The 27,703-nt window shown below is 39.1% G+C and overlaps 1 protein-coding gene across 1 annotated transcript in view; it reads left to right on the forward strand.

Annotated features, from left to right (window-relative positions):
- Window positions 1-404: 404 nt before the first annotated feature.
- Window positions 405-27,703, forward strand: part of tmem198a (transmembrane protein 198a) — a 69,992-nt gene continuing 42,693 nt past the window's right edge. The window contains exons 1-2 of the mRNA XM_061879981.1: window positions 405-635; window positions 24,131-24,297. Of these exons, the coding sequence (XP_061735965.1) occupies window positions 24,198-24,297 (100 nt within the window). The 5' untranslated portion in view covers window positions 405-635; window positions 24,131-24,197. The remainder of the gene's footprint in view (window positions 636-24,130; window positions 24,298-27,703) is intronic.

Raw genomic sequence — 27,703 nt, forward strand, 5'->3', positions numbered from 1 at the left:
GGAAGTCCTTATTTAATTTTTTTCCCTCCCCAAATATTTATTTTGAAAGCTTCGATTTTTATGTATTTGTTTTTAGATATTTTTTAACAGCAAAGGCATAACCATGTTTGGGAGTCATAGTTAAAAAAAAATGCAACTTTTTTAATTATTTATTTTTTATTGAATAACAAACATTTGTAATTCACACAAAAGTCAAGGCACTTTCAACATCAAGGAAATAAAAAAAAGCAAGTACAGATTGAGTAATAATACTAAAAAATATGAAAACAAAAAAAAGGGGCTACATAAATCACTTTTGTACTTTTAATCATTCTCAAGGCTATTTAATTAATAATACATTTTCGGTCATAACGTCGCTGATAACCCGGAAGCTCCGCCCCCCTCCATGCGCGCTCCCGCGGCAGATGGATACAGAATTTCGCGCGACACCTGCCGTGGTATCGACAGGGTGGACACTTGTGTCGACCCAGCCAGCGCGCCGAGACAAAGGCAACAAAACACAAAGGACTTGAAGGCAGACATGGCGACGTCAACACGGACTAGAAGAAGAGCCTTGGAGTCTTCTTCTTGGCCACATCGCGCGGGAGTGTTGCGGAGCTGAGTGCGGCAAACACCAACATGTTGTCTTTATTCAGGTGAGTTCTTCTTCCCGCGCGTCGTCAACAACAAGATGACTCACTTCCATCTCACCTGCAATAACAACACCGACGTCCATCAGCTGGGACACTTGGAGAAAAAAACCCAAAACACTGCACTTTTATTTTGGAAGGTTGCCTATCATTCACACTCCTTACGTAAGGCGAGAACGCGTCTTTTGATGCATTCTAACTCATAAACAAAGGCTAGCAAATGTCAGCTAACAGTGGAGTTAATGAAAGGCGCTCTAGTCCACCTACAAAGCGCTCGAAAAACTCTCCATCATATATATATATATATATATATATATATATATATATATATATATATATATATATATATATATATATATATATATATACATATATATATATTATAAGTAACATTCATAATAACATGTATAATATACATGATGTAAGTAACATTCATAATAACATGTAATATATACATGATGTAAGTTAAATGGGTTGTACTTGTATAGCGCTTTTCTACCTTCAAGGTACTCAAAGCGCTTTGACACTACTTCCACATTTACCCATTCACACACACATTCACACACTGATGGAGGGAGCTGCCATGCAAGGCGCTAACCAGTACCCATCAGGAGCAAGGGTGAAGTGTCTTGCTCAAGACACAACGGACGTGACGAGGTTGGTACTAGGTGGGGATTGAACCAGGGACCCTCGGGTCGCGCACAGCAACTCTCTCCACCGCGCCACGCCGTATCTTGTAACATTCATAATAACATGTAATATATACATGATGTAAGTTAATATGTAGTATCTAGTAACATTCATAATAACATGTAATATTTACATGATGTACGTATATATGTCATGTAGTAACATTCATAATAACATGTAACATATACATGATGTAAGTATATATGTAGTATCTAGTAACATTCATAATAACATGTAATATATAGATGATGTAAGTATATATGTAGTATCTAGTAACATTCATAATAACATGTAATATATACATGATGTACGTATATATGTCATGTAGTAACATTCATAATAACATGTACTATATACATGATGTAAGTATATATGTCATGTAGTAACATTCATAATAACATGTACTATATACATGATGTAAGTATATATGTAGTATCTAGTAACATTCATAATAACATGTAATATATAGATGATGTAAGTATATATGTAGTATCTAGTAACATTCATAATAACATGTAATATATACATGATGTAAGTATATATGTAGTATCTAATAACATTCATAATAACATGTAATATATACATGATGTAAGTATATATGTCATGTAGTAACATTCATAATAACATGTACTATATACATGATGTAAGTATATATGTCATGTAGTAATATTCATAATAACATGTAATATATACATGATGTAAGTATATATGTAGTATCTAGTAACATTTATAATAACATGTAATATATACATGATGTAAGTTAATATGTAGTATCTAGTAACATTCATAATAACATGTAATATATACATGATGTAAGTATATATGTCATGTAGTAACATTCAAAATAACATGTAATATATACATGATGTAAGTATATATGTAGTATCTAGTAACATTCATAATAACATGTAATATATACATGATGTAAGTATATATGTCATGTAGTAACATTCACAATAACATGTAATATATACATGATGTAAGTATATATGTCATGTAGTAACTTTCATAATAACATGTAAAATATACATGATGAAAGTATGTATGTAGTATCTAGTAACATTCATAATAACATGTAATATATACATGATGTAAGTATATATGTCATGTAGTAACATTCAAAATAACATGTAATATATACATGATGTAAGTATATATGTAGTATCTAGTAACATTCATAATAACATGTAATATATACATGATGTAAGTATATATGTAGTATCTAGTAACATTCATAATAACATGTAATATATACATGATGTAAGTATATATGTAGTATCTAGTAACATTCATAATAACATGTAATATATACATGATGTAAGTATATAAATGATAAATGACTCTTTGCTATATTATACACCCGCTAGCACCCCCCCCGGGTTTACTATTTACTATGTTCTACACCAACTAATGTTTGATGTTTATATTGTGTTACCAAGCCAATGTTCTCCAGAAATGTGTTTGTTCTTCTTGTTTGGTGTGGGTTCACAGAGTGTGGCGCATATTAATAAGTAAGTATTAATTTCACAGATGCATCACAACGTTCACATTGCCTTCAACAACAACCAGAAGAAGAAGACTACTAATTATGGCAGACTTGATGAGAGACAACAAAGACTACTTTGATGATCCAGAATCTTATATTTTTGAGCCTGAAAATAAGGAGGATGATGTCCAAGTTTTAGAAACTAAACAGATGCAGCTTTAGTCAAACACTAAACATCATGTAGCAATATTGCTAAGTGCTATACAAGATGTACAAACATAATAAAACAATCACTTACTGCACAATGTCTGCTCTTCCAGTTTAGATGAATAATTAATCATAATCCTCACAAAGGGTTAGTGTTTTTTCTCGTGTCTTTCTGGCCGTCTGTGGGTCTAAATCTGATGTCAAAGGTGACTAATTTGTGGGATTATGTCCACATCCTTCTACTATCCAGGTGACAGACATGATTTATCATCTATAATTAACTTTCATCCACTCAGAGGCCATGCAGCAGCTCAATAAGCGAGTTAGCGCTCTGTGATTACGGCACTGCTAAAATAGTTAGTCTGTGCTAGCACTTCTAATAACAATATGGCTCATGCTTATTAATATTCAGGTCACCAGATGGAAATGGCGAATTGTTGGAGGTATGTGGATGTTTTTTTAGTGTACTCCATTAGCTGCATGGTTAGCCACCTCTCACTTGCTGTATTTTATGACTTAGAATGTGTAAAACAAGGTAAAAAGGTGTGTTCTAGTCTCACATAAGGATTGTGAATGATAGGCAAAGTTCCAAGACGTCAGAGTGTTTGCAGATAAAAGCTTTGAATTACAAGCAAACACTTGAGTTTACATTAGTTGGTGTAGAACATAGTAAATAGTAAACCCGGTGTAGAACATAGTAAATAGTAAACCCGGTGTAGAACATAGTAAATAGTAAACCCCCTAACATCAAACATTAGTTGGTGTAGAACATAGTAAATAGTAAACACCCTAACATCAAACATTAGTTGGTGTAGAACATAGTAAATAGTAAACCCGGTGTAGAACATAGTAAATAGTAAACCCCCTAACATCAAACATTAGTTGGTGTAGAACATAGTAAATAGTAAACACCCTAACATCAAACATTAGTTGGTGTAGAACATAGTAAATAGTAAACCCGGTGTAGAACATAGTAAATAGTAAACCCGGTGTAGAACATAGTAAATAGTAAAACCCCTGACATCAAACATTAGTTGGTGTAGAACATAGTAAATAGTAAACCCGGTGTAGAACATAGTAAATAGTAAACCCCCTAACATCAAACATTAGTTGGTGTAGAACATAGTAAATAGTAAACACCCTAACATCAAACATTAGTTGGTGTAGAACATAGTAAATAGTAAACCCGGTGTAGAACATAGTAAATAGTAAACCCCCTAACATCAAACATTAGTTGGTGTAGAACATAGTAAATAGTAAACACCCTAACATCAAACATTAGTTGGTGTAGAACATAGTAAATAGTAAACCCGGTGTAGAACATAGTAAATAGTAAACCCGGTGTAGAACATAGTAAATAGTAAAACCCCTGACATCAAACATTAGTTGGTGTAGAACATAGTAAATAGTAAACCCGGTGTAGAACATAGTAAATAGTAAACCCGGTGTAGAACATAGTAAATAGTAAAACCCCTGACATCAAACATTAGTTGGTGTAGAACATAGTAAATAGTAAACCCGGTGTAGCCGGTGTAGAACATAGTAAATAGTAAACCCGGTGTAGAACATAGTAAATAGTAAACCCCCTAACATCAAACATTAGTTGGTGTAGAACATAGTAAATAGTAAACCCGGTGTAGAACATAGTAAATAGTAAACCCCCTAACATCAAACATTAGTTGGTGTAGAACATAGTAAATAGTAAACACCCTAACATCAAACATTAGTTGGTGTAGAACATAGTAAATAGTAAACCCGGTGTAGCCGGTGTAGAACATAGTAAATAGTAAACCCGGTGTAGAACAGTAAATAGTAAACCCGGTGTAGAACATAGTAAATAGTAAAACCCCTGACATCAAACATTAGTTGGTGTAGAACATAGTAAATAGTAAACCCGGTGCAGAACATAGTAAATAGTAAACCTCCTAACATCAAACATTAGTTGGTGTAGAACATAGTAAATAGTAAACCCGGTGTAGCCGGTGTAGAACATAGTAAATAGTAAACCCGGTGTAGAACATAGTAAATAGTAAACCCCCTAACATCAAACATTAGTTGGTGTAGAACATAGTAAATAGTAAACCCGGTGTAGAAACATAGTAAATAGTAAACCCCCTAACATCAAACATTAGTTGGTGTAGAACATAGTAAATAGTAAACCCGGTGTAGAACATAGTAGATAGTAAACACCCTAACATCAAACATTAGTTGGTGTAGAACATAGTAAATAGTAAACCCGGTGTAGCCGGTGTAGAACATAGTAAATAGTAAACCCGGTGTAGAACATAGTAAATAGTAAAACCCCTGACATCAAACATTAGTTGGTGTAGAACATAGTAAATAGTAAACCCGGTGCAGAACATAGTAAATAGTAAACCCCCTAACATCAAACATTAGTTGGTGTAGAACATAGTAAATAGTAAACCCGGTGTAGCCGGTGTAGAACATAGTAAATAGTAAACCCGGTGTAGAACATAGTAAATAGTAAACCCCCTAACATCAAACATTAGTTGGTGTAGAACATAGTAAATAGTAAACCCGGTGTAGAACATAGTAAATAGTAAACCCGGTGTAGGACATAGTAAATAGTAAACCCGGTCTAGAACATAGTAAATAGTAAACCCCCTAACATCAAACATTAGTTGGTGTAGAACATAGTAAATAGTAAACCCGGTGTAGAACATAGTAAATAGTAAACCCCCTAACATCAAACATTAGTTGGTGTAGAACATAGTAAATAGTAAACCCGGTGTAGAACATAGTAAATAGTAAACCCCCTAACATCAAACATTAGTTGGTGTAAAACATAGTAAATAGTAAACCCGGTGTAGAACATAGTAAATAGTAAACCCCCTAACATCAAACATTAGTTGGTGTAGAACATAGTAAATAGTAAACCCGGTGTAGAACATAGTAAATAGTAAACCCCCTAACATCAAACATTAGTTGGTGTAAAACATAGTAAATAGTAAACCCGGTGTAGAACATAGTAAATAGTAAACCCCCTAACATCAAACATTAGTTGGTGTAGAACATAGTAAATAGTAAACCCCTTAACATCAAACATTAGTTGGCACAAAACATAGTAAATAGTAGACCCGGTGTAGAACATAGTAAATAGTAAACCCCCTTACATCAAACATTAGTTGGTGTAGAACATAGTAAATAGTAAACCCGGTGTAGAACATAGTAAATAGTAAACCCCCTAACATCAAACATTAGTTGGTGTAGAACATAGTAAATAGTACACCCGGTGTAGAACATAGTAAATAGTAAACCCGGTGTAGAACATAGTAAATAGTAAACCCCCTAACATCAAACATTAGTTGGTGTAGAACATAGTAAATAGTACACCCGGTGTAGAACATAGTAAATAGTAAACCCCCAAACATCAAACATTAGTTGGCGTAGAACATAGTAAATAGTAAACCTGGTGTAGAACATAGTAAATAGTAAACCCCCTAACATCAAACATTAGTTGGTGTAGAACATAGTAAATAGTACACCCGGTGTAGAACATAGTAAATAGTAAACCCCCTAACATCAAACATTAGTTGGCGTAGAACATAGTAAATAGTAAACCTGGTGTAGAACATAGTAAATAGTAAACCCCCTAACATCAAACATTAGTTGGTGTAGAACATAGTAAATAGTAAACCCGGTGTAGAACATAGTAAATAGTAAACCCGGTGTAGAACATAGTAAATAGTAAACCTGGTGTAGAACATAGTAAATAGTAAACCCCCTAACATCAAACATTAGTTGGTGTAGAACATAGTAAATAGTAAACCCGGTGTAGAACATAGTAAATAGTAAACCCGGTGTAGAACATAGTAAATAGTAAACCCCCTAACATCAAACATTAGTAGGTGTAGACCAGGGGTCACCAACACGGGCACCAGGTCGCCCGTAAGGACCAGATGAGTCGCCCGCTGGCCTGTTCTAAAAATAGCTCAAATAGCAGCACTTACCAGTGAGCTGCCTCTATTTTTTTAAATTGTATTTATTTACTAGCAAGCTGGTCTCGCTTTGCTCGACATTTTTAATTCTAAGAGAGACAAAACTCAAATAGAATTTGAAAATCCAAGAAAATATTTTAAAGACTTGGTCTTCACTTGTTTAAATAAATTCATTTATTGTTTTACTTTGCTTCTTATAACTTTTGAAAGACAATTTTAGAGAAAAAAATACAACCTTAAAAATGATTTTAGGATTTTTAAACACATATACCTTTTTACCTTTTAAATTCCTTCCTCTTCTTTCCTGACAATTTAAATCAATGTTCAAGTATTTTTTTTATTATTGTAAAGAATAATAAATACATTTTAATTAAATTCTTCATTTTAGCTTCTGTTTTTTCGACGAAGAAAAATTGTGAAATATTTCTTAAAACTTATTATGATATAAATTTAAAAAAAAATATTCTGGCAAATCTAGAAAATCTGTAGAATCAAATTTAAAACTTATTTCAAAGTCTTTTGAATTTCTTTAAAAAAATTTGTTCTGGAAAATCTAGAAGAAATAATGATTTTAACTTATTTAAATAAAACATGTCATCAAAATTCCAAAATTAATCTTAATCAGGAAAAATTACTAATGATGTTCCATGAATTCTTTTTTATTTTTTTTTTCCCAAAAAGATTCGAATTAGCTATTTTTTTGTATTAATTTTTTTCGGTTGAATTTTGAATTTTAAAGAGTCGAAATTGAAGATAAACTATGTTTCAAAATTTTATTTTCATTTTCTCTGTTTTTTCTCCTCTTTTAAACCGTTCAATTAGGGTTTTTTTTTCATCATTTATTCTCAACAAAAAACCTTCCGTAAAACCAAAAAAATGTCCGACGGAATGACAGACAGAAATACCCATTTTTTTATAGACATATAAATTATTTATTAAAGGTAAATTGAAAAAATTGGCTATTTCTGGCAATTTATTTAAGTGTGTATCAAACTGGTAGCCCTTCACATTAATCAGTACCCAAGAAGTAGCTCTTGCTTTCAAAAAGGTTGCTGACCGCTGGTCTAGTCTGTGGCGGACCAGGTGGTGATGGTAGCATGTCTGGATGCTACCAGGTCAGTGATGCTACCAGGTCAATGATGGTAGCATGTCTGGATGCTACCAGGTCAATGATGGTAGCATGTCTGGATGCTACCAGGTCAGTGATGGTAGTATGTCTGGATGCTACCATGTCAGTGACGGTAGCATGTCTGGATGCTACCAGGTCAGTGATGCTACCAGGTCAATGATGGTAGCATGTCTGGATACTACCAGGTCAATGATGGTAGCATGTCTGGATGCTACCAGGTCAGTGATGGTAGTATGTCTGGATGCTACCAGGTCAGTGACGGTAGCATGTCTGGATGCTACCAGGTCAGTGATGCTACTAGGTCAGTGATGGTAGCATGTCTGGATGTTACCAGGTCAGTGATGGTAGCATGTCTGGATTCTACCAGGTCAGTGATGCTACCAGGTCAGTGATGGTAGCATGTCTGGATGCTACCAGGTCAGTGATGGTAGCATCTCTAGATGCTATCAGGTCAGTGATGGTAGCATGTCTGGATGCTAAGAGGTCAGTGATGCTACCAAGTCAGTTATGGTAGCATGTCTGGATGTTACCAGGTCAGTGATGGTAGCATGTCTGGATTCTACCAGGTCAGTGATGGTAGCATGTTTGGATGCTACCAGGTCAGTGATGCTACCAGGTCAGTTATGGTAGCATGTCTGGATGTTACCAGGTCAGTGATGGTAGCATGTCTGGATGCTACCAGGTCAGTGATGGTAGCATGTCTGGATGCTACCAGGTCAGTGATGGTAGCATGTCAATGATGCTACTAGGTCAGTGATGGTAGCATGTCTGGATGTTACCAGGTCAGTGATGGTAGCATGTCTGGATGCTACCAGGTCAGTGATGGTAGCATGTCTGGATGCTACCAGGTCAGTGATGGTAGCATGTCTGGATGCTACCAGGTCAGTGATGGTAGCATGTCAATGATGCTACTAGGTCAGTGATGGTAGCATGTTTGGATGCTACCAGGTCAGTGGTGGTAGCATGTCTGGATGCTACCAGGTCAGTGATGCAAGTCTTTAAAGATCCATCTTTTAAAAGTCCGTTGGCAGCAGTTTTTTGCGAGTGTGCTGCATTCAGTCTTCTGCAAGTCATCAACATCCCAGCGACTCGCTCAGCTGATGAAACATTTGGCTGCCAGTCAACATTCTATCTCCTTCTGGCGTTTTCCATTTCAGGGGAAAAAAACAAAAGCGTGAAACATCAAGTGAGGATGTAGCTGTTCTAGGGTTGTACGTTATACTGGTACTAGTATAGCATCACAGTACTAAGGACTCTAAAATGCTACTATACTCTGTTTGAAAAGCACCACTTCCCCATATATATATATATATATATATATATATATATATATATATATATATATTCTGAGGTTGGGTCGCGGGGGCAGCAGCCTAAGCAGAGAAACCTTGACTTCCCTCTCCCCAGCCACTTGGTCCAGCCGGTAAACATAGCCTACATGTTAGCGTTAACAAGCTAGCATGTTGCCATTAGCATGCTAACTTTTTGAGCTTCCTTTGCTACCGTTTATTCCAGACAGTCACATAACTTGGTTTGTGACACGTGGAATGTGTTAGCACGCAAACGTTAGCATGCTAACATTAAAGTGCTAACTTTTTATTGCTAGTTTACCTCTTTTTTTTCTTTAATTCCCCAGCCGTCCACCTTAAGAGTCATATATCTTGGTATGTAACACAAGCTAACTAATAACATGCTTACGTTAGCTTGCCAGCATTCTGACATTTGCATGCTAACATTAATATGCTAACCTTTTGAGCTACTTTTGATGCTACATTTACTCCTTTTTCCTCTAATTCCCCAGCCTTCCACCTTTAGAGTTTTATAACTTGGTATGTGACACTTCTTAACTGTAAGCATGTTAGCGTTAGCATGATAGCATGTTACCACCAGCATGCTAACCTTTTGAGCTACCATTTATCCCAGAGAGTCACATAATTTGGTATGTGACACTTGGAAACTGTTAGCATGTAAATGTTAGCATGCTAACATTACAGTGCTAACTTTATTTTGTGCTAAATTACCTTTTTGTTCTGTAATTCCCCAGCCATCCACCTTAAGAGTAATATAACTTGGTGTGTAACACAAGCCAACTATTATCATGCGTACGTTAGCTTGCCAGCATGCCCACATTTGCATGCTAACATTAGCATGCTAACTTTTTTAGCTACTTTTAATGCTATAATTTACTATTTTTTCCTCTAATTTACAAGCCATGCACCCTAGTCTTATAACTTCGTATGTGACGCTTCTTAACTGTGAGCATGTTAGCGTTAGCATGCTAGCATGTTACCACCAGCATGCTAACCTTTTGAGCTACCGTTTATCCCAGAGAGTCACATAATTTGGTATGTGACACTTGGAAACTGTTAGCATGTAAATGTTAGCATGCTAACATTACAGTGCTAACTTTATTTTGTGCTAAATTACCTTTTTGTTCTGTAATTCCCCAGCCATCCACCTTAAGAGTCATATAACTTGGTATGTAACACAAGCTAACTATTATCATGCGTACGTTAACTTGCCAGCATGCCTACATTTGCATGCTAACATTAGCATGCTAACTTTTTTATCTACTTTTGATACTATAATTTACTATTTTTTCCTCTAATTTACAAGCCATGCAACTTAGTCTTATAACTTGGTATGTGACGCTTCTTAACTGTGAGCATGTTAGTGTTAGCATGCTAGCATGTTACCATTAGCTTGCAAACTTTTTTAGCTACTTTTGCTACTGTTTGTCCCTGAGAGTCACATAATTTGGTATGTGACACTTGGAAACTGTTAGCACGCAAACGTTAGCATGCTAACATTAAAGTGCTAACTTTTTTTGCTAAATTACCTTTTTTTTTCTGTAATTCCCCAGCCATCCACCTTAAGAGTCATATAACTTGGTATTTAACACAAGCCAACTATTATCATGCGTACGTTAGCTTGCCAGCATGCCTACATTTGCATGCTAACATTAGCATGCTAACTTTTTTAGCTACTTTTGATGCTATAACTTACTATTTTTTCCTCTAATTTACAAGCCATGCACCTTAGTCTTATAACTTGGTATGTGACGCTTCTTAACTGTGAGCACGCAAACGTTAGCATGCTAACATTAAAGTGCTAACTTTTTTTGCTAAATTACCTTTTTTTTCTGTAATTCCCCAGCCATCCACCTTAAGAGTCATATAACTTGGTATGTAACACAAGCTAACTATTATCATGCGTACGTTAGCTTGCCAGCATGCCTACATTTGCATGCTAACATTAGCATGCTGACTTTTTTAGCTACTTTTGATGCTATAATTTACTATTTTTTCCTCTAATTTACAAGCCATGCACCTTAGTCTTATAACTTGGTATGTGACGCTTCTTAACTGTGAGCACGCAAACGTTAGCATGCTAACATTAAAGTGCTAACTTTTTTTGCTAAATTACCTTTTTTTTCTGTAATTCCCCAGCCATCCACCTTAAGAGTCATATAACTTGGTATGTAACACAAGCTAACTAATATCATGCTCACGTTAGCTTGCATGCATGCTAACAGTAGCATGCTAATTTTTTGAGCTACTTTTGATGCTATATTTATAGCCAAACACCTTATAGTTAAAGTTCAGAATCAGAATCATTTTTTTTTGTCCGTTCCAACATGTACAAGACACATCAGAACTGAAATTACATTTTCGGCACAGTCCAAAAATATCAGTCCAAGGCTAGACCCTCAGCAGAGGTCTAGTCTGAGTCCAAGGAAAAAAACTCACATAGCATGGCACACATTAAACATACATATATCACACCAACTTGCAATAGAGGGAGGGGTGGGTTTGCGCAGGCCCGCTGTTCGCTCAGCCATCCACAACCCCAGAGGAGATAAGCGGTGGTGAGGGTGTTGATTCAAGGGTGGGGGTCCTGTGTGTACGTATATGCCCAATTAACTCGAGAGAGGTGGTGAATGTTTTTGTATGGCAGAGGCCGATAAAGTTCGGCTACAGATGTTGTTGACAAAAAGGGAGGTCAAAAGCGTCTATCTTTGAGGAGTCTTCGGGAGATATCCTTCAGAACAGCCTGTTCCATGCCAAGGCCATTCAGGGAGTCCAAATCGTAGACAAACGAGAAGACAAAATATTGAATTATCTTCTCTGTTGTCCATGCTGGATCTCTTTCAGTTCCAATTAATTATTTTTTCTCTGCAAACGTTTCCAAGATGAGATCCATTTTGCGATTCGACTCAGAAATCGCACAAGTCTGTGTTCCCACAGCCCGACCCAATCCTTCCATTGCGTCGAACAGCCGTTGGGCCCCGTGAGTGGCTGCCATCGTCTTCCGATGTTTGTATTTCCGCAGCCGTGCACCTTTTGAGTCTTATAACTTGGTATATGAAATATGCTGACTTGTTATTATGCTACTTTTAGCACATGTGCTATGTGTTAGCATTTTTTTGTAAACATGCTACTGTATTAGGCTCATTACAGTATAGTTACACCTCAAACTCAGACTCATAGACTGTAGGCACCATGATAGCAGGTCCAGAAAGCTAGCAGGCCCAGAGAGATAGCAGGCCCATATAGATAGCAGGCCCAGACAGGTAGCAGGCCCAGACAGATAGCAGGCCTATATAGGTAGCAGGCCTATATAGGTAGCAGGCCCAGGCAGGTAGCAGGCCCAGAAAGCTAGCAGGCCCAGACAGGTAGCAGGCCCAAACAGGTAGCAGGCTCATATAGGTAGCGGACACCGACAAGTAGCAGGCCCATATAGATAGCAGGCCCAGAGAGCTAGCAGGCCCAGACAGGTAGCAGGCCCAGACAGGTAGCAGGCCCATACAGGTAGCAGGCCCAGACAGGTAGCAGGCCCAGACAGTTAGCAGGCCCAGACAGTTAGCAGGCCCATATAGGTAGCAGGCCCTTACAGGTAGCAGGCCGATTGTTAAGATGTTATTATTGTTCATACCAGCCCTTATTAGCAAATGTGGGAAGGGCTTCAGTGGTTGCCGTTGACGACAGGAAGGGTCAGAGGTCAGGGTTGTTTTGAAAGGCCACCATTGGCTCTCTGCACGTTCCCATGGCGACGAGCAGGCTCCTTTGGGGGCTGCAGGTTGTCACGGCAACAGGCAAGATGCCACACAGAGTTGTTTATCCAGCCTCCGGATTCTGACCTCAGGTCAGTCTTTTCTGTAGTTGTGGCCCACAAAAAGAAGCACTGGAGAACATCAAATCTAATGATGTTTTTTACTGTAGCATTTTGAGGTTCAGTCTCAGAATGAGCCCCATATTCCGAGAGGACTAAGACCACATGCCTGTCCCGGTGGTCTTGATCCAAAAAGTCTTCTCCTTAGAACTAGCATCCCACATGTTGATGTTCTATTCATGGCAAATACACCAGAGTCGCCGGAAGCTGGCGTACTTATTAGATGGTGCAGAGTGTCTCAACTCTAAAAAAAAGTGTAAATTTAGCACAAAAAGTTAGCACTTTAATGTTAGCATGCTAATGTTTCCATGCTAACAGTTTACAAGTGTCCCGTATCGAGTTACACAACTCTGGGCTAAACAGTTGCAAAACTAGCGCAAAAAGTTGGCCTGCTAATTTTAGCACGTTAGCAAGCTAACGGTAGCGTGCTATCAGTTAGCATGTGTCACATACCAAGTTATATGACCGTAAGGTGTATGGCCGTCTAAATAGAGAAATAAACGTAAAGTTAACTAAAAAGGTAGCATGTTCTTATTAGTTTGCTAGCGTGCTAAAATTAGCATGCTAACAGGTAACGAGTATCACATATGACGTTATATGACTCTAAGGTAAAAGGTTGCACAATTAAATAAAAAAGGTAGGACTCTAATGTAAACATGCATACAGTTAGCATGTGTTACATACCGAGGTATATGACTCAAAGGTGTATGGCTGGGGAATTTAGCAAGAAAAAGTTAGCATTTTAATGTTAGCATGCTAACATTTGCATGCTAAAAGTTTACAAGTGACACGTACCAAGTGATACGACTCTGGGGTAAACGGTTGCAAAACTAGCGTAAAAAGTTGCCGCGCTAATTTTAGCATGCTAGCTAGCTAACGGTAGCGTGCTATCAGGTAGCATGTTTCACATACCAAGTTATATGACTCAAAGGTGTATGGCTGTCTAAATAGAGAAATAAACGTAAAGTTAACTAAAAAGGTAGCATGTTCATATTAGTTCGCTAGCATGCTAGAATTAGCATGCTAACAGGTAACGAGTATCACATATGACGTTATATGACTCTAAGGTAAAAGGTTGCACAATTAAATAAAAAAGGTAGACTAATGTAAACATGCATACAGTTAGCATGTGTTACATACCAAGTTATATGACTCAAAGGTGTATGGCTGGGGAATTAGAAACAAAGTAAATTTAGCAAGAAGAAGTTAGCACTTTAATGTTAGCATGTTAACGTTCGCAGGCTAAAAGTTTACAAGTGACACGTACCAAGTTATACGACTCTGGGTTAAAAGGTTGCAAAACTAGCGCAAAAAGTTGCCGCGCTAATTTTAGCACGCTAGCTAGCTAACGGTAGTGTGCTATCAGTTAGCATGTTTCACATACCAAGGTATATGACTCAAAGGTGTATTGCTGGGGAATTAGAGAGAAACAAAGTAAATTTAGCAAGAAGAAGTTAGCACTTTAATGTTAGCATGCTAACATTTGCATGCTAAAAGTTTACAAGTGACACGTACCAAGTTATACGACTCTGGGGTAAACGGTTGCAAAACTAGCGCAAAAAGTTGGCGCGTTAATTTTAGCATGCTAGCAAGCTGATAGAAGCATGCTATCAGTTAGCATGTACTACAGGTACTAATCAGGTAATACATGTACTATAAAGGTAGTACAGGTACTATAAAAGTACAAATGAGGTAATACAGATACTAATATGGTAATACAGGTACTAATCAGGTAGTACAGGTACTATAAATATACGAATAAGGTAATACAAATATTAATAAGGTAATACAGGTACTAATCATGTAATACAGGTACGAATAGGTAATACAAATACTAATCAGGTAATACAGGTACGAATAGGTAATACAAGTACTAATCAGGTAATACAGGTACTGATAAGGTAATTCAGGTTCTAATAAGGTAATACAGGTACTAATAAGGTAATACGGGTACTAATAGGTAATACAGCTACTAATAAGGTAATACAGGTACTAATAAGATGATACAGCTACTAATAAGGTAATACAGGTACTAATAAGATGATACAGGTACTAATAAGGTAATACAGGTACTAATAAGATGATACAGGTACTAATAAGGTAATACAGGTACTAATAAGGTAATACAGGTACTAATAAGATGATACAGGTACTAATAAGGTAATACAGGTACTAATAAGATAATGCAGGTACTAATCAAACAATGCAGGTACTAATAAAAACTAATCAGGTAATACAGGTACTAATCAGGTAATGCAGGTACTAATAAGGTAATTCAGGTACTAATAAGGTAATTCAGGTTCTAATAAGGTAACTCAGGTACTAATAAGGTAATATGGGTACTAAATAAATGATAAATGGGTTGTACTTGTATAGCGCTTTTCTACCTTCAAGGTACTCAAAGCGCTTTGACACTACGTCCACATTTACCCATTCACACACACATTCACACACTGATGGGGGGAGCTGCCATGCAAGGCGCTAACCAGCACCCATCAGGAGCAAGGGTGAAGTGTCTTGCTCAGGACACAACGGACGTGACGAGGTTGGTACTAGGTGGGATTTGAACCAGGGACCCTCGGGTTGCGCACGGCCACTCTTCCACTGCGCCACGCCGTCCTAATAGGTAATACAGGTACTAATAAGGTAATACAGGTACTAATAAAGTAATGTAGGTACGAATAAGATAATACAGGTACGAATAAGGTAATACGGGTACTAATAAGGTAATACAGGTACTAATAAAAAATAATCAGGTAATACAGGTACTAATAAGGTAATACAGGTACTAATCAGGTAATACAGGTACTAATCAGGTAATACAGGTATTAATAAGGTATTAAAGGTACTAATAAGGGAATACATGTCCTAATAAGGTAATACAGGTACTAATAAAAAATAATCAGGTAATACAGGTACTAATAAGGTATTACAGGTACTAATCAGGTAATACAGGTAATAATAAAAAATAATCAGGTAATACAGGTACTAATAAGGTATTACAGGTACTAATCAGGTAATACAGGTAATAATAAGATATTACAGGTACTAATAAGAGAATACATGTCCTAATAAGGTAATACAGGTACTAATAAAAATTATTCAAGTAATACAAGTACTAATAATGTAACACAGGTACTAATCAGGTAATACAGGTACTAATACAAACTAATCAGGTAATTCAGGTACTAGTAAGGTAATACAGGTACTAATAAGGTAATGCAGGTACTAATCAGGTAATGCAGGTACTAATCAGGTAATACAGGTACTAATCAGGTAATACAGTACGGTAGTTCAGGTACTAATCAGGTAATACAGGTAGCAATAAGGTAATACAAGTACTAATCAGGTAATACAGGTACTAATAAGGTAATACAGGTACTAATCAGGTAATACAGGTACTAATACAAACTAATCAGGTAATTCATGTACTATTAAGGTAGTACAGGTACTAATAAGGTAATGCAGGTACTAATCAGGTAATGCAGGTACTAATACAAACTAATCAGGTAATTCAGGTACTAGTAAGGTAATACAGGTACTAATAAGGTAATGCAGGTACTAATCAGGTAATACAGGTACTAATCAGGTAATACAGTACGGTAGTTCAGGTACCAATCAGGTAATACAGGTAGCAATAAGGTAATACAAGTACTAATCAGGTAATACAGGTAGTAATAAAGTAATACAAGTACTAATCAGGTAATACAGGTAGTAATAAAGTAATACAAGTACTAATCATGTAATACAGGTAGTAATAAAGTAATACAAGTACTAATCAGGTAATACAGGTAGCAATAAGGTAATACAAGTACTAATCAGGTAATACAGGTAGTAATAAAGTAATACAAGTACTAATCAGGTAATACAGGTAGTAATAAAGTAATACAAGTACTAATCATGTAATACAGGTAGTAATAAAGTAATACAAGTACTAATCAGGTAATAAAGCTAGTAATAAAGTAATACAAGTACTAATCAGGTAATACAGGTAGTAATAAAGTAATACAAGTACTAATCAGGTAATACAGGTAGTAATAAAGTAATACAAGTACTAATCAGGTAATACAGGTAGTAATAAAGTAATACAAGTACTAATCAGGTAATACAGGTAGTAATAAAAGACTGGTTTGAGAAACTAGAGAAGGTGTGACCAAAAGAGAGGTGGGCGTGGCTTATAATGAGGTGTGTTCTGCAGTCCACTAATGAGGGTTACTCCACGTCACCATCAGCATAGAAGAAGTGACCACACCTGATCCTCTTATCACCCGCGTCGCACCGCCTTGCTCAAGGGCACCTCCAGAGCACTCAGGAAATAAACCCTGGCCGACTGCAGCCGCTGGAGACTAAGCCACTACAGCCCCTGCAGTAATGCTAAGAACTAGGACAACCGTGCCAGGGATCCTGCTCTACCTTTCTAGAAACACTGTGGCTGTTTTGGGAACTGACGGAAGCATCGTGAGTGCTAGGAACCTGGAGAAGAGGCTTAGGGATTGATGGAGACAATATTCTTCCCATGCATGCATGGATGTATTGTGTCTAGGCACGGGTTGTAATCACTTTTTAACCCATACCGTACTTAGTCCTCTTACCTGGGACTCCATACCAATACTTAACCCATACATTACTTAGTCCTGTTACCTGGGACTCCATACCAATACTTAACCCATACATTACTTAGTCCTGTTACCTGGGACTCCATACCAGTACTTAACCCATACATTACTTAGTCCTGTTACCTGGGACTCCATACCAGTACTTAACCCATACATTACTTAGTCCTGTTACCTGGGACTCCATACCAGTACTTAACCCATACATTACTTAGTCCTGTTACCTGGGACTCCATACCAGTACTTAACCCATACAGTACTTAGTCCTGTTACCTGGGACTCCATACCAGTACTTAACCCATACATTACTTAGTCCTGTTACCTGGGACTCCATACCAGTACTTAACCCATACAGTACTTAGTCCTCTTACCTGGGACTCCATACCAGTACTTAACCCATACATTACTTAATCCTGTTACCTGGGACTCCATACCAGTACTTAACCCATACAGTACTTAGTCCTGTTTCCTGGGACTCCACACCAGTACTTAACCCATACAGTACTTAGTCCTCTTACCTGGGACTCCATACCAGTACTTAACCCATACAGTACTTAGTCCTGTTACCTGGGACTCCATACCAGTACTTAACCCATACATTACTTAGTCCTGTTACTTGGAACTCCACACCAGTACTTAACCCATACAGTACTTAGTCCTGTTACCTGGGACTCCATACCAATACTTAACCCATACATTACTTAGTCCTGTTACCTGGGACTCCATACCAATACTTAACCCATACATTACTTAGTCCTGTTACCTGGGACTCCATACCAATACTTAACCCATACATTACTTAGTCCTGTTACCTGGGACTCCATACCAGTACTTAACCCATACATTACTTAGTCCTGTTACCTGGGACTCCATACCAGTACTTAACCCATACATTACTTAGTCCTGTTACCTGGGACTCCATACCAGTACTTAACCCATACATTACTTAGTCCTGTTACCTGGGACTCCATACCAGTACTTAACCCATACAGTACTTAGTCCTGTTACCTGGGACTCCATACCAGTACTTAACCCATACATTACTTAGTCCTGTTACCTGGGACTCCATACCAGTACTTAACCCATACAGTACTTAGTCCTCTTACCTGGGACTCCATACCAGTACTTAACCCATACATTACTTAATCCTGTTACCTGGGACTCCATACCAGTACTTAACCCATACAGTACTTAGTCCTGTTTCCTGGGACTCCACACCAGTACTTAACCCATACAGTACTTAGTCCTCTAACCTGGGACTCCATACCAGTACTTAACCCATACAGTACTTAGTCCTGTTACCTGGGACTCCATACCAGTACTTAACCCATACATTACTTAGTCCTGTTACTTGGAACTCCACACCAGTACTTAACCCATACAGTACTTAGTCCTGTTACCTGGGACTCCATACCAATACTTAACCCATACATTACTTAGTCCTGTTACCTGGGACTCCATACCAGTACTTAACCCATACATTACTTTGTCCTGTTACCTGGGACTCCATACCAGTACTTAACCCATACATTACTTTGTCCTGTTACCTGGGACTCCATACCAGTACTTAACCCATACATTACTTAGTCCTGTTACCTGGGACTCCATACCAGTACTTAACCCATACAGTACTTAGTCCTGTTACCTGGGACTCCATACCAGTACTTAACCCATACATTACTTAGTCCTGTTACCTGGGACTCCATACCAGTACTTAACCCATACAGTACTTAGTCCTCTTACCTGGGACTCCATACCAGTACTTAACCCATACATTACTTAATCCTGTTACCTGGGACTCCATACCAGTACTTAACCCATACAGTACTTAGTCCTGTTTCCTGGGACTCCACACCAGTACTTAACCCATACAGTACTTAGTCCTTTTACCTGGGACTCCATACCAGTACTTAACCCATACAGTACTTAGTCCTGTTACCTGGGACTCCATACCAGTACTTAACCCATACATTACTTAGTCCTGTTACTTGAAACTCCACACCAGTACTTAACCCATACAGTACTTAGTCCTGTTACCTGGGACTCCATACCAGTACTTAACCCATACAGTACTTAGTCCTGTTACCTGGGACTCCATACCAGTACTTAACCCATACATTACTTAGTCCTGTTACCTGGGACTCCATACCAGTACTTAACCCATACAGTACTTAGTCCTGTTTCCTGGGACTCCACACCAGTACTTAACCCATACAGTACTTAGTCCTTTTACCTGGGACTCCATACCAGTACTTAACCCATACAGTACTTAGTCCTGTTACCTGGGACTCCATACCAGTACTTAACCCATACATTACTTAGTCCTGTTACTTGAAACTCCACACCAGTACTTAACCCATACAGTACTTAGTCCTGTTACCTGGGACTCCATACCAGTACTTAACCCATACAGTACTTAGTCCTGTTACCTGGGACTTCATACCAGTACTTAACCCATACATTACTTAGTCCTGTTACCTGGGACTCCATACCAGTACTTAACCCATACAGTACTTAGTCCTGTTACCTGGGACTCCATACCAGTACTTATTTGTGCTACTTCTGTGTGTGTAAATAAATACCAGATGAGGGAATTCCTGGAGGAATGGTGTGTGAATGTTCCAATGCTAAAGTGAAATGCTAACAGAATGTAAGGAAAACCGGAAAATTGGTTTGGAACTTGGGAAAGTGTTAGTTTGAATTTCCAGAATGAGTTAAATGTGTTGAAGGTGAAATGTTATGAAAAATGTGGGAATTGTGTAAGTTTGAAAAATATCCCATTCATTTTGAATGGGGGGTAAATGTCCCTCAAAACTGGGAATTCTTGGAAATCCGGGAATTTTTTTAAATTGTTGAAGTAGAGCACACCATTTTGAAAATGTTGAATATTTTGGAGTTGGAATGGTTTGAATCGGATAAAAAAATTGTGGAACTTTGAAAAATGTACCATTGATTTCAATGGGAATTTCGGGAAAATGTGGGAATTATGGAAAAAGTGGGAATTTTGGGGGGGAAAATGTTAAAAGACTTGAATGTTGTGAATGAGTTGAAATGGTTGGTGTTGGGATTTTTCAAATTGGTTCGAGAAATGTTGAGGTGGTAACATTTTAATTGATAAAATGTATTCAGGAATTCCAGGAATTTGGGGAAAAGCGGGAATTTTTCCAGTTCAAAGAACAACTTTGTTTCTCTCCTAATGAAGAGGAATGTTTGGACAGTGGATGTGGGTTGAAAAATGTGGGAATTGTGGAAGTTTGAAAAAAGTCCCATTCATTTTGAATGGGAACAATATCCCTGAAAACTGGGAATTCTTGGAAATCCGGGAATATTTTTAAATTGTTGAAGGAGTGCGCACAATTTTGAAAATGTTGAATATGTCCGAGTTGGACAGGTTTAAATCGGATGAAAAATTGTGGAAGTTGGAAAAATGTACCATTGATTTCAATGGGATATTTCATGAAAATGTGGGAATTATGGGAAAAGTGGGAATTTTTTGGGGGAAAATGTTAAAAGACTTAAATGTTGTGAATGAGTTGAAATGGTTGGTGTTGGGATTTTTCAAATCGGTCCGAGAAATGTTGAGGTGGTAACATTTTTAATTGATAAAATGTATTAAGGAATTCCAGGAATTTTGGGAAAAGCGGGAATTGTTCCAGTTTAAGAAACCACTTTGTTTCTTTCCTAATGAAGAGGAATGTTTGGACGGTGGAAGTGGGTTGAAAAATGTGGGAATTGTGGAAGTTTGAAAAATGTCCCATTCATTTTGAATGGGAAAAATATCCGTGAAAACTGGGAATTCTTGGAAAGCCGGGAATTTTTTTTGAATTGTTGAAGGAGAGCACACAATTTTGAAAATGTTGAATATTTTGGAGTTGGAATGGTTTGAATCGGATGAAAAATTGTGGAAGTTGGAAAAATTTACCATTTATTTCAATGGGATATTTCCTGAAAATGTGAGAATTATGGGAAAAGTGGGAATTTTGGGGGGGAAATGTTAAAAGACTTGAATGTTGTGAATGAGTTGAAATGGTTGGTGTTGGGATTTTTCAAATCGGTTTGAGAAATGTTGAGGTGGTAACATTTTAATTGATAAAATATATTCAGGAATTCCAGGAATTTCGGGAAAAGCGGAAATTTTTCCAGTTCAAAGAACTTTGTTTCTTTTCTGATGAAGAGGAATGTTTGGACGGTGGAAGTGGGTTGAAAAATATGAGAATTGTGGAAGTTTGAAAAATGTCCCATTCATTTTGAATGGGAAAAATATCCCTGAAAACTGGGAATTTTTGGAAATTCGGGAATTTTTTAAAAATTGTTGAAGGAGAGCACACAATTTTGAAAATGTTGAATATGTCCGAGTTGGACAGGTTTAAATCGGATGAAAAATTGTGGATGTTTGAAAAATGTACCATTGATTTCAATGGGATATTTCATGAAAATGTGGGAATTATGGAAAAAGTGGGAATTTTTGGGGGGGAAATGTTAAAAGACTTGAATGTTGTGAATGAGTTGAAATGGTTGGTGTTGGGATTTTTCAAATCGGTCCGAGAAATGTTGAGGCGGTAACATTTTTAATTGATAAAATGTATTAAGGAATTCCAGGAATTTTGGGAAAAGCGGGAATTGTTCCAGTTTAAAAAATAACTTTGTTTCTTTCCTAATGAAGAGGAATGTTTGGACGGTGGAAGTGGGTTGAAAAATGTGGGAATTGTGGAAGTTTGAAAAAAGTCCCATTCATTTTGAATGGGAAAAATATCCCTGAAAACTGGGAATTCTTGGAAATCCGGGAATGTTTTTAAATTGTTGAAGGAGTGCGCACAATTTTGAAAATGTTAAATATGTCCGAGTTGGACGGGTTGAAATCGGATGAAAAATTGTGGAAGTTTGAAAAATGTACCATTGATTTCAATGGGATATTTCATGAAAATGTGAGAATTATGGGAAAAGTGGGAATTTTTGGGGGGAAAATGTTAAAAGACTTGAATGTTGTGAATGAGTTGAAATGGTTGGTGTTGGGATTTTTCAAATCGGTCCGAGAAATGTTGAGGCGGTAACATTTTTAATTGATAAAATGTATTAAGGAATCCCAGGAATTTCGGGAAAAGCGGGAATTTTTCCAGTTCAAAGAACAACTTTGTTTCTTTCCTAATGAAGAGGAATGTTTGGACGGTGGAAGTGAGTTGAAAAATGTGGGAATTGTGGAAGTTTGAAAAATGTCCCATTCATTTTGAATGGGAAAAATATCCCTGAAAATTGGGAATTCTTGGAAATCCTGGAATTTTTTTAAATTGTTGAAGGAGTGCGCACAATTTTGAAAATGTTGAATATGTCCGTGTTGGGACGGGTTTAAATCGGATGAAAAATTGTGGAAGTTTGAAAAATGTACCATTGATTTCAACGGGATATTTCATGAAAATGTGAGAATTATGGGAAAAGTGGGAATTTTTGGGGGGAAAATGTTAAAAGACTTGAATGTTGTGAATGAGTTGAAATGGTTGGTGTTGGGGTTTTTCAAATCGGTTCAAGAAATGTTGAGGTGGTAACATTTTTAATTGATAAAATGTATTAAGGAATTCCAGGAATTTCGGGATAAGCGGGAATTGTTCCAGTTCAAAGAACAACTTTGTTTCTTTCCTAATGAAGAGGAATGTATGAACGGTGTAAGTGGGTTGAAAAATGTGGGAATTGTGGAAGTTTGAAAAATGTCACATTCATTTTGAATGGGAAAACTGGGAATTCTTGGAAATCCGGGAATTTTTTTAAATTGTTGAAGGAGAGCACACAATTTTGAAAATGTTGAATTTGTCCGAGTTGGACAGGTTTAAATCGGATGAAAAATTGTGGAAGTTTGAAAAATGTACCATTGATTTCAATGGGATATTTCATGAAAATGTGAGAATTATGGGAAAAGTGGGAATTTTTGGGGGGAAAATGTTAAAAGACTTGAATGTTGTGAATGAGTTGAAATGGTTGGTGTTGGGATTTTTCAAATCGGTTCGAGAAATGTTGAGGTGGTAACATTTTTAATTGATAAAATGTATTAAGGAATTCCAGGAATTTCGGGAAAAGCGGAGATTTTTCCAGTTCAAAGAACAACTTTGTTTCTTTCCTAATGAAGAGGAATGGGTTGAAAAATGTGGAAGGAGTAGTCTACAGAATAAAGGGTGGGAATAGGGCTTTGGAAAAGCAGGAATTCTGGGAAATCCTGGAATTTTTGAGCTTGACAGTCCTCCTACTTTCTTCTGCAGGTTGTCACGGCTGTACAGGTGAGTCCCCCCCCAACCCCCTGACCCCGACCCCCCGACGAGGGCCACCATGGACCTGTGTGAGCAGGAGATGGAGCGGAGGTATGAGATGGTGCCCTCGGTGGTGTGCTCCATCAGCTGCCTCTTTGGAGTCATCTACTGCTTCTTTGGTACGTTACGCTCCACCTCTCGACCTGCCGCTGCTCACATGTCATTCAGTGTCCTCCTGCGTCCATAACCTGCAGTCTGACGGGAATCAACATAAAACTAACTCACAAAAGTCTTTTTTTAACGATTTAATTTTCAACAGCTTCAGGACTATTCAGATTTACGCTATATTTTCAAAAGTATTTGGTCACCTGCCTTGACTCACATTTGACCTTGAAGTGCCATCCCACTCCTAACCCCTAGGGTTCAATATGATGTCTGTCATCCATGTCTTTTTGGACTTTGCTTTGTGCACTGGTGCACAGTCATGTTGGACTCGCTCCAAACTGTTCCTACAAGGTTGGGAGCATGGAATTGTCCAAAACTGTTTTGGTATCCTGGAGCATTCATAGTTCCTGTCACTGGAACTAAGGGGGCCCAAGACCAACTCCTGAAAAACAACCCCACACCATAATTCCCCCAAGTGGCTAGGACACGTTGATTCTGATCATTTGGATGGGTGGTTACAGAGATAGATATCTACATATATCCATATTTAAAAGTTATTTCTTTTCTATAGTCATATTTGAAATAGCTAGTGTTCCATCGTGTACTCTTTATCTTTTTAAACTCTACCTGCTAATTTCATTGTCAACAACAGTACATTCAATTGATCATTAACCGGTAATCATTCATCACATTTTCCCCAGACACCTCCACATTTGTTCTTGTCCAACTCTGCGGCCATTGTGTCTCTTTTGTCTCAGTATCTATCATCCCAGACGACCGGTTTCGAACCCTTTACTCCGAGTCACTCGTCCCAGACGACGAGGTTCCGAACATTTTACGCAGAGTCAATCGTCCCGGACGACGAGGTTCCGGACCTTTTACTCCGAGTCACTCGTCCCAGACGACGAGGTTTCGAACCCTTTACTCCGAGTCACTCGTCCCAGACGACGAGGTTCCGGACCTTTTACTCAGAGTCAATCGTCCCAGACGACGAGGTTCCGAACCTTTTACTCAGAGTCAATCGTCCCGGACGGCGAGGTTCCGAACCTTTTACTCAGAGTCAACCGTCCCGGACGACGAGGTTCCGGACCTTTTACTCAGAGTCACTCGTCCCAGACGACGAGGTTCCGGACCTTTTACTCAGAGTCAGTCGTCCCAGACGACGAGGTTCCGAACCTTTTATTCAGAGTCAATCGTCCCGGACGACGAGGTTCCGAACCTTTTACTCAGAGTCAATCGTCCCGGATGACGAGGTTCCGGACCTTTTACTCCGAGTCACTCGTCCCAGACGACGAGGTTTCAAACCCTTTACTCCGAGTCACTTGTCCCAGACGACGAGGTTCCGGACCTTTTACTCAGAGTCAATCGTCCCGGACGACGAGGTTCCGGACCTTTTACTCCGAGTCAATCGTCCCGGACGACGAGGTTCCGAACCTTTTACTCAGAGTCAATCGTCCCGGACGACGAGGTTCCGAACCTTTTACTCAGAGTCAGTCGTCCCGGACGACGAGGTTCCGGAACTTTTACTCAGAGTCAATCGTCCGGACGACGAAGTTCTGGACCTTTTACTCAGAGTCAATCGTCCCAGACGACGAGGTTCCGAACCTTTTACTCAGAGTCAATCGTCCCGGACGACGAGGTTCCGAACCTTTTACTCAGAGTCAATCGTCCCGGACGACGAGGTTCCGGACCTTTTACTCAGAGTCAATCGTCCCGGACCTTTTACTCAGAGTCAATCGTCCCGGACGACGAGGTTCCGAACCTTTTACTCAGAGTCAATCGTCCCGGACAACGAGGTTCCGGACCTTTTACTCAGAGTCTATCGTCCTGGACGACGAGGTTCCGGACCTTTTACTCAGAGTCAATCGTCCCGGACAACGAGGTTCCGAACCTTTTACTCAGAGTCAATCATCCCGGACGACGATGTTCCGGACCTTTTACTCAGAGTCAATCGTCCCGGACGACGAGGTTCCGGACCCTTTACTCCGAGTCACTCGTCCCAGACGACGAGGTTTCGAACCCTTTACTCCGAGTCACTCGTCCGGGACGACGAGCTTCCGGACCTTTTACTCAGAGTCAATCGTCCCGGACGACGAGGTTACGGACCTTTTACTCAGAGTCAATCGTCCCAGACGACGAGGTTCCGAACCCTTTACTCCGAGTCACTCGTCCCAGACGACGAGGTTCCGGACCTTTTACTCAGAGTCAATCGTCCCAGACGACGAGGTTCCGAACCTTTTACTCAGAGTCAATCGTCCCGGACGACGAGGTTCCAAACCTTTTACTCAGAGTCAACCGTCCCGGACGACGAGGTTCCGGACCTTTTACTCCGAGTCACTCGTCCCAGTCGACGAGGTTCCGGACCTTTTACTCAGAGTCAATCGTCCCGGACGACGAGGTTCCGAACCTTTTACTCGGAGTCAATCGTCCCGGACGACGAGGTTCCGGACCTTTTACTCCGAGTCACTCGTCCCAGACGACGAGGTTCCGGACCTTTTACTCAGAGTCAATCGTCCCAGACGACGAGGTTCCGAACCTTTTACTCAGAGTCAATCGTCCCGGACGACGAGGTTCCGAACCTTTTACTCAGAGTCAACCGTCCCGGACGACGAGGTTCCGGACCTTTTACTCTGAGTCACTCGTCCCAGACGACGAGGTTCCGGACCTTTTACTCAGAGTCAATCGTCCCAGATGACGAGGTTCCGAACCTTTTATTCAGAGTCAATCGTCCCGGACGACGAGGTTCCGAACCTTTTACTCAGAGTCAATCGTCCCGGATGACGAGGTTCCGGACCTTTTACTCCGAGTCACTCGTCCCAGATGACGAGGTTTCGAACCCTTTACTCTGAGTCACTTGTCCCAGACGACGAGGTTCCGGACCTTTTACTCAGAGTCAATCGTCCCGGACAACGAGGTTCCGAACCTTTTACTCAGAGTCAATCGTCCCGGACGACGAGGTTCCGAACCTTTTACTCAGAGTCACTCGTCCCAGACGACGAGGTTCCGAACCTTTTACTCAGAGTCAATCGTCCCAGACGACGAGGTTCCGAACCTTTTACTCAGAGTCAATCGTCCCGGACGACGAGGTTCCGGACCTTTTACTCAGAGCCAATCGTCCCAGACGACAAGGTTCCGAACCTTTTACTCAGAGTCAATCGTCCCGGACGACGAGGTTCGTCAATCGTCCCGGACGACGAGGTTCCGGACATTTTACTCAGAGTCAATCGTCCCAGACGACGAGGTTCCGAACCTTTTACTCAGAGTCAATCGTCCCGGACGTCGAGGTTCCAAACCTTTTACTCAGAGTCAATCGTCCCAGACGACGAGGTTCCGAACCTTTTACTCAGAGTCAATCGTCCCGGACGACGAGGTTCCGAACCTTTTACTCAGAGTCAATCGTCCCGGACGACGAGGTTCTGG

The sequence above is a fragment of the Nerophis ophidion genome, linkage group LG19 (genome assembly GCF_033978795.1).
Source record: "Nerophis ophidion isolate RoL-2023_Sa linkage group LG19, RoL_Noph_v1.0, whole genome shotgun sequence".
Classification (NCBI taxonomy): Eukaryota; Metazoa; Chordata; class Actinopteri; order Syngnathiformes; family Syngnathidae; genus Nerophis; species Nerophis ophidion.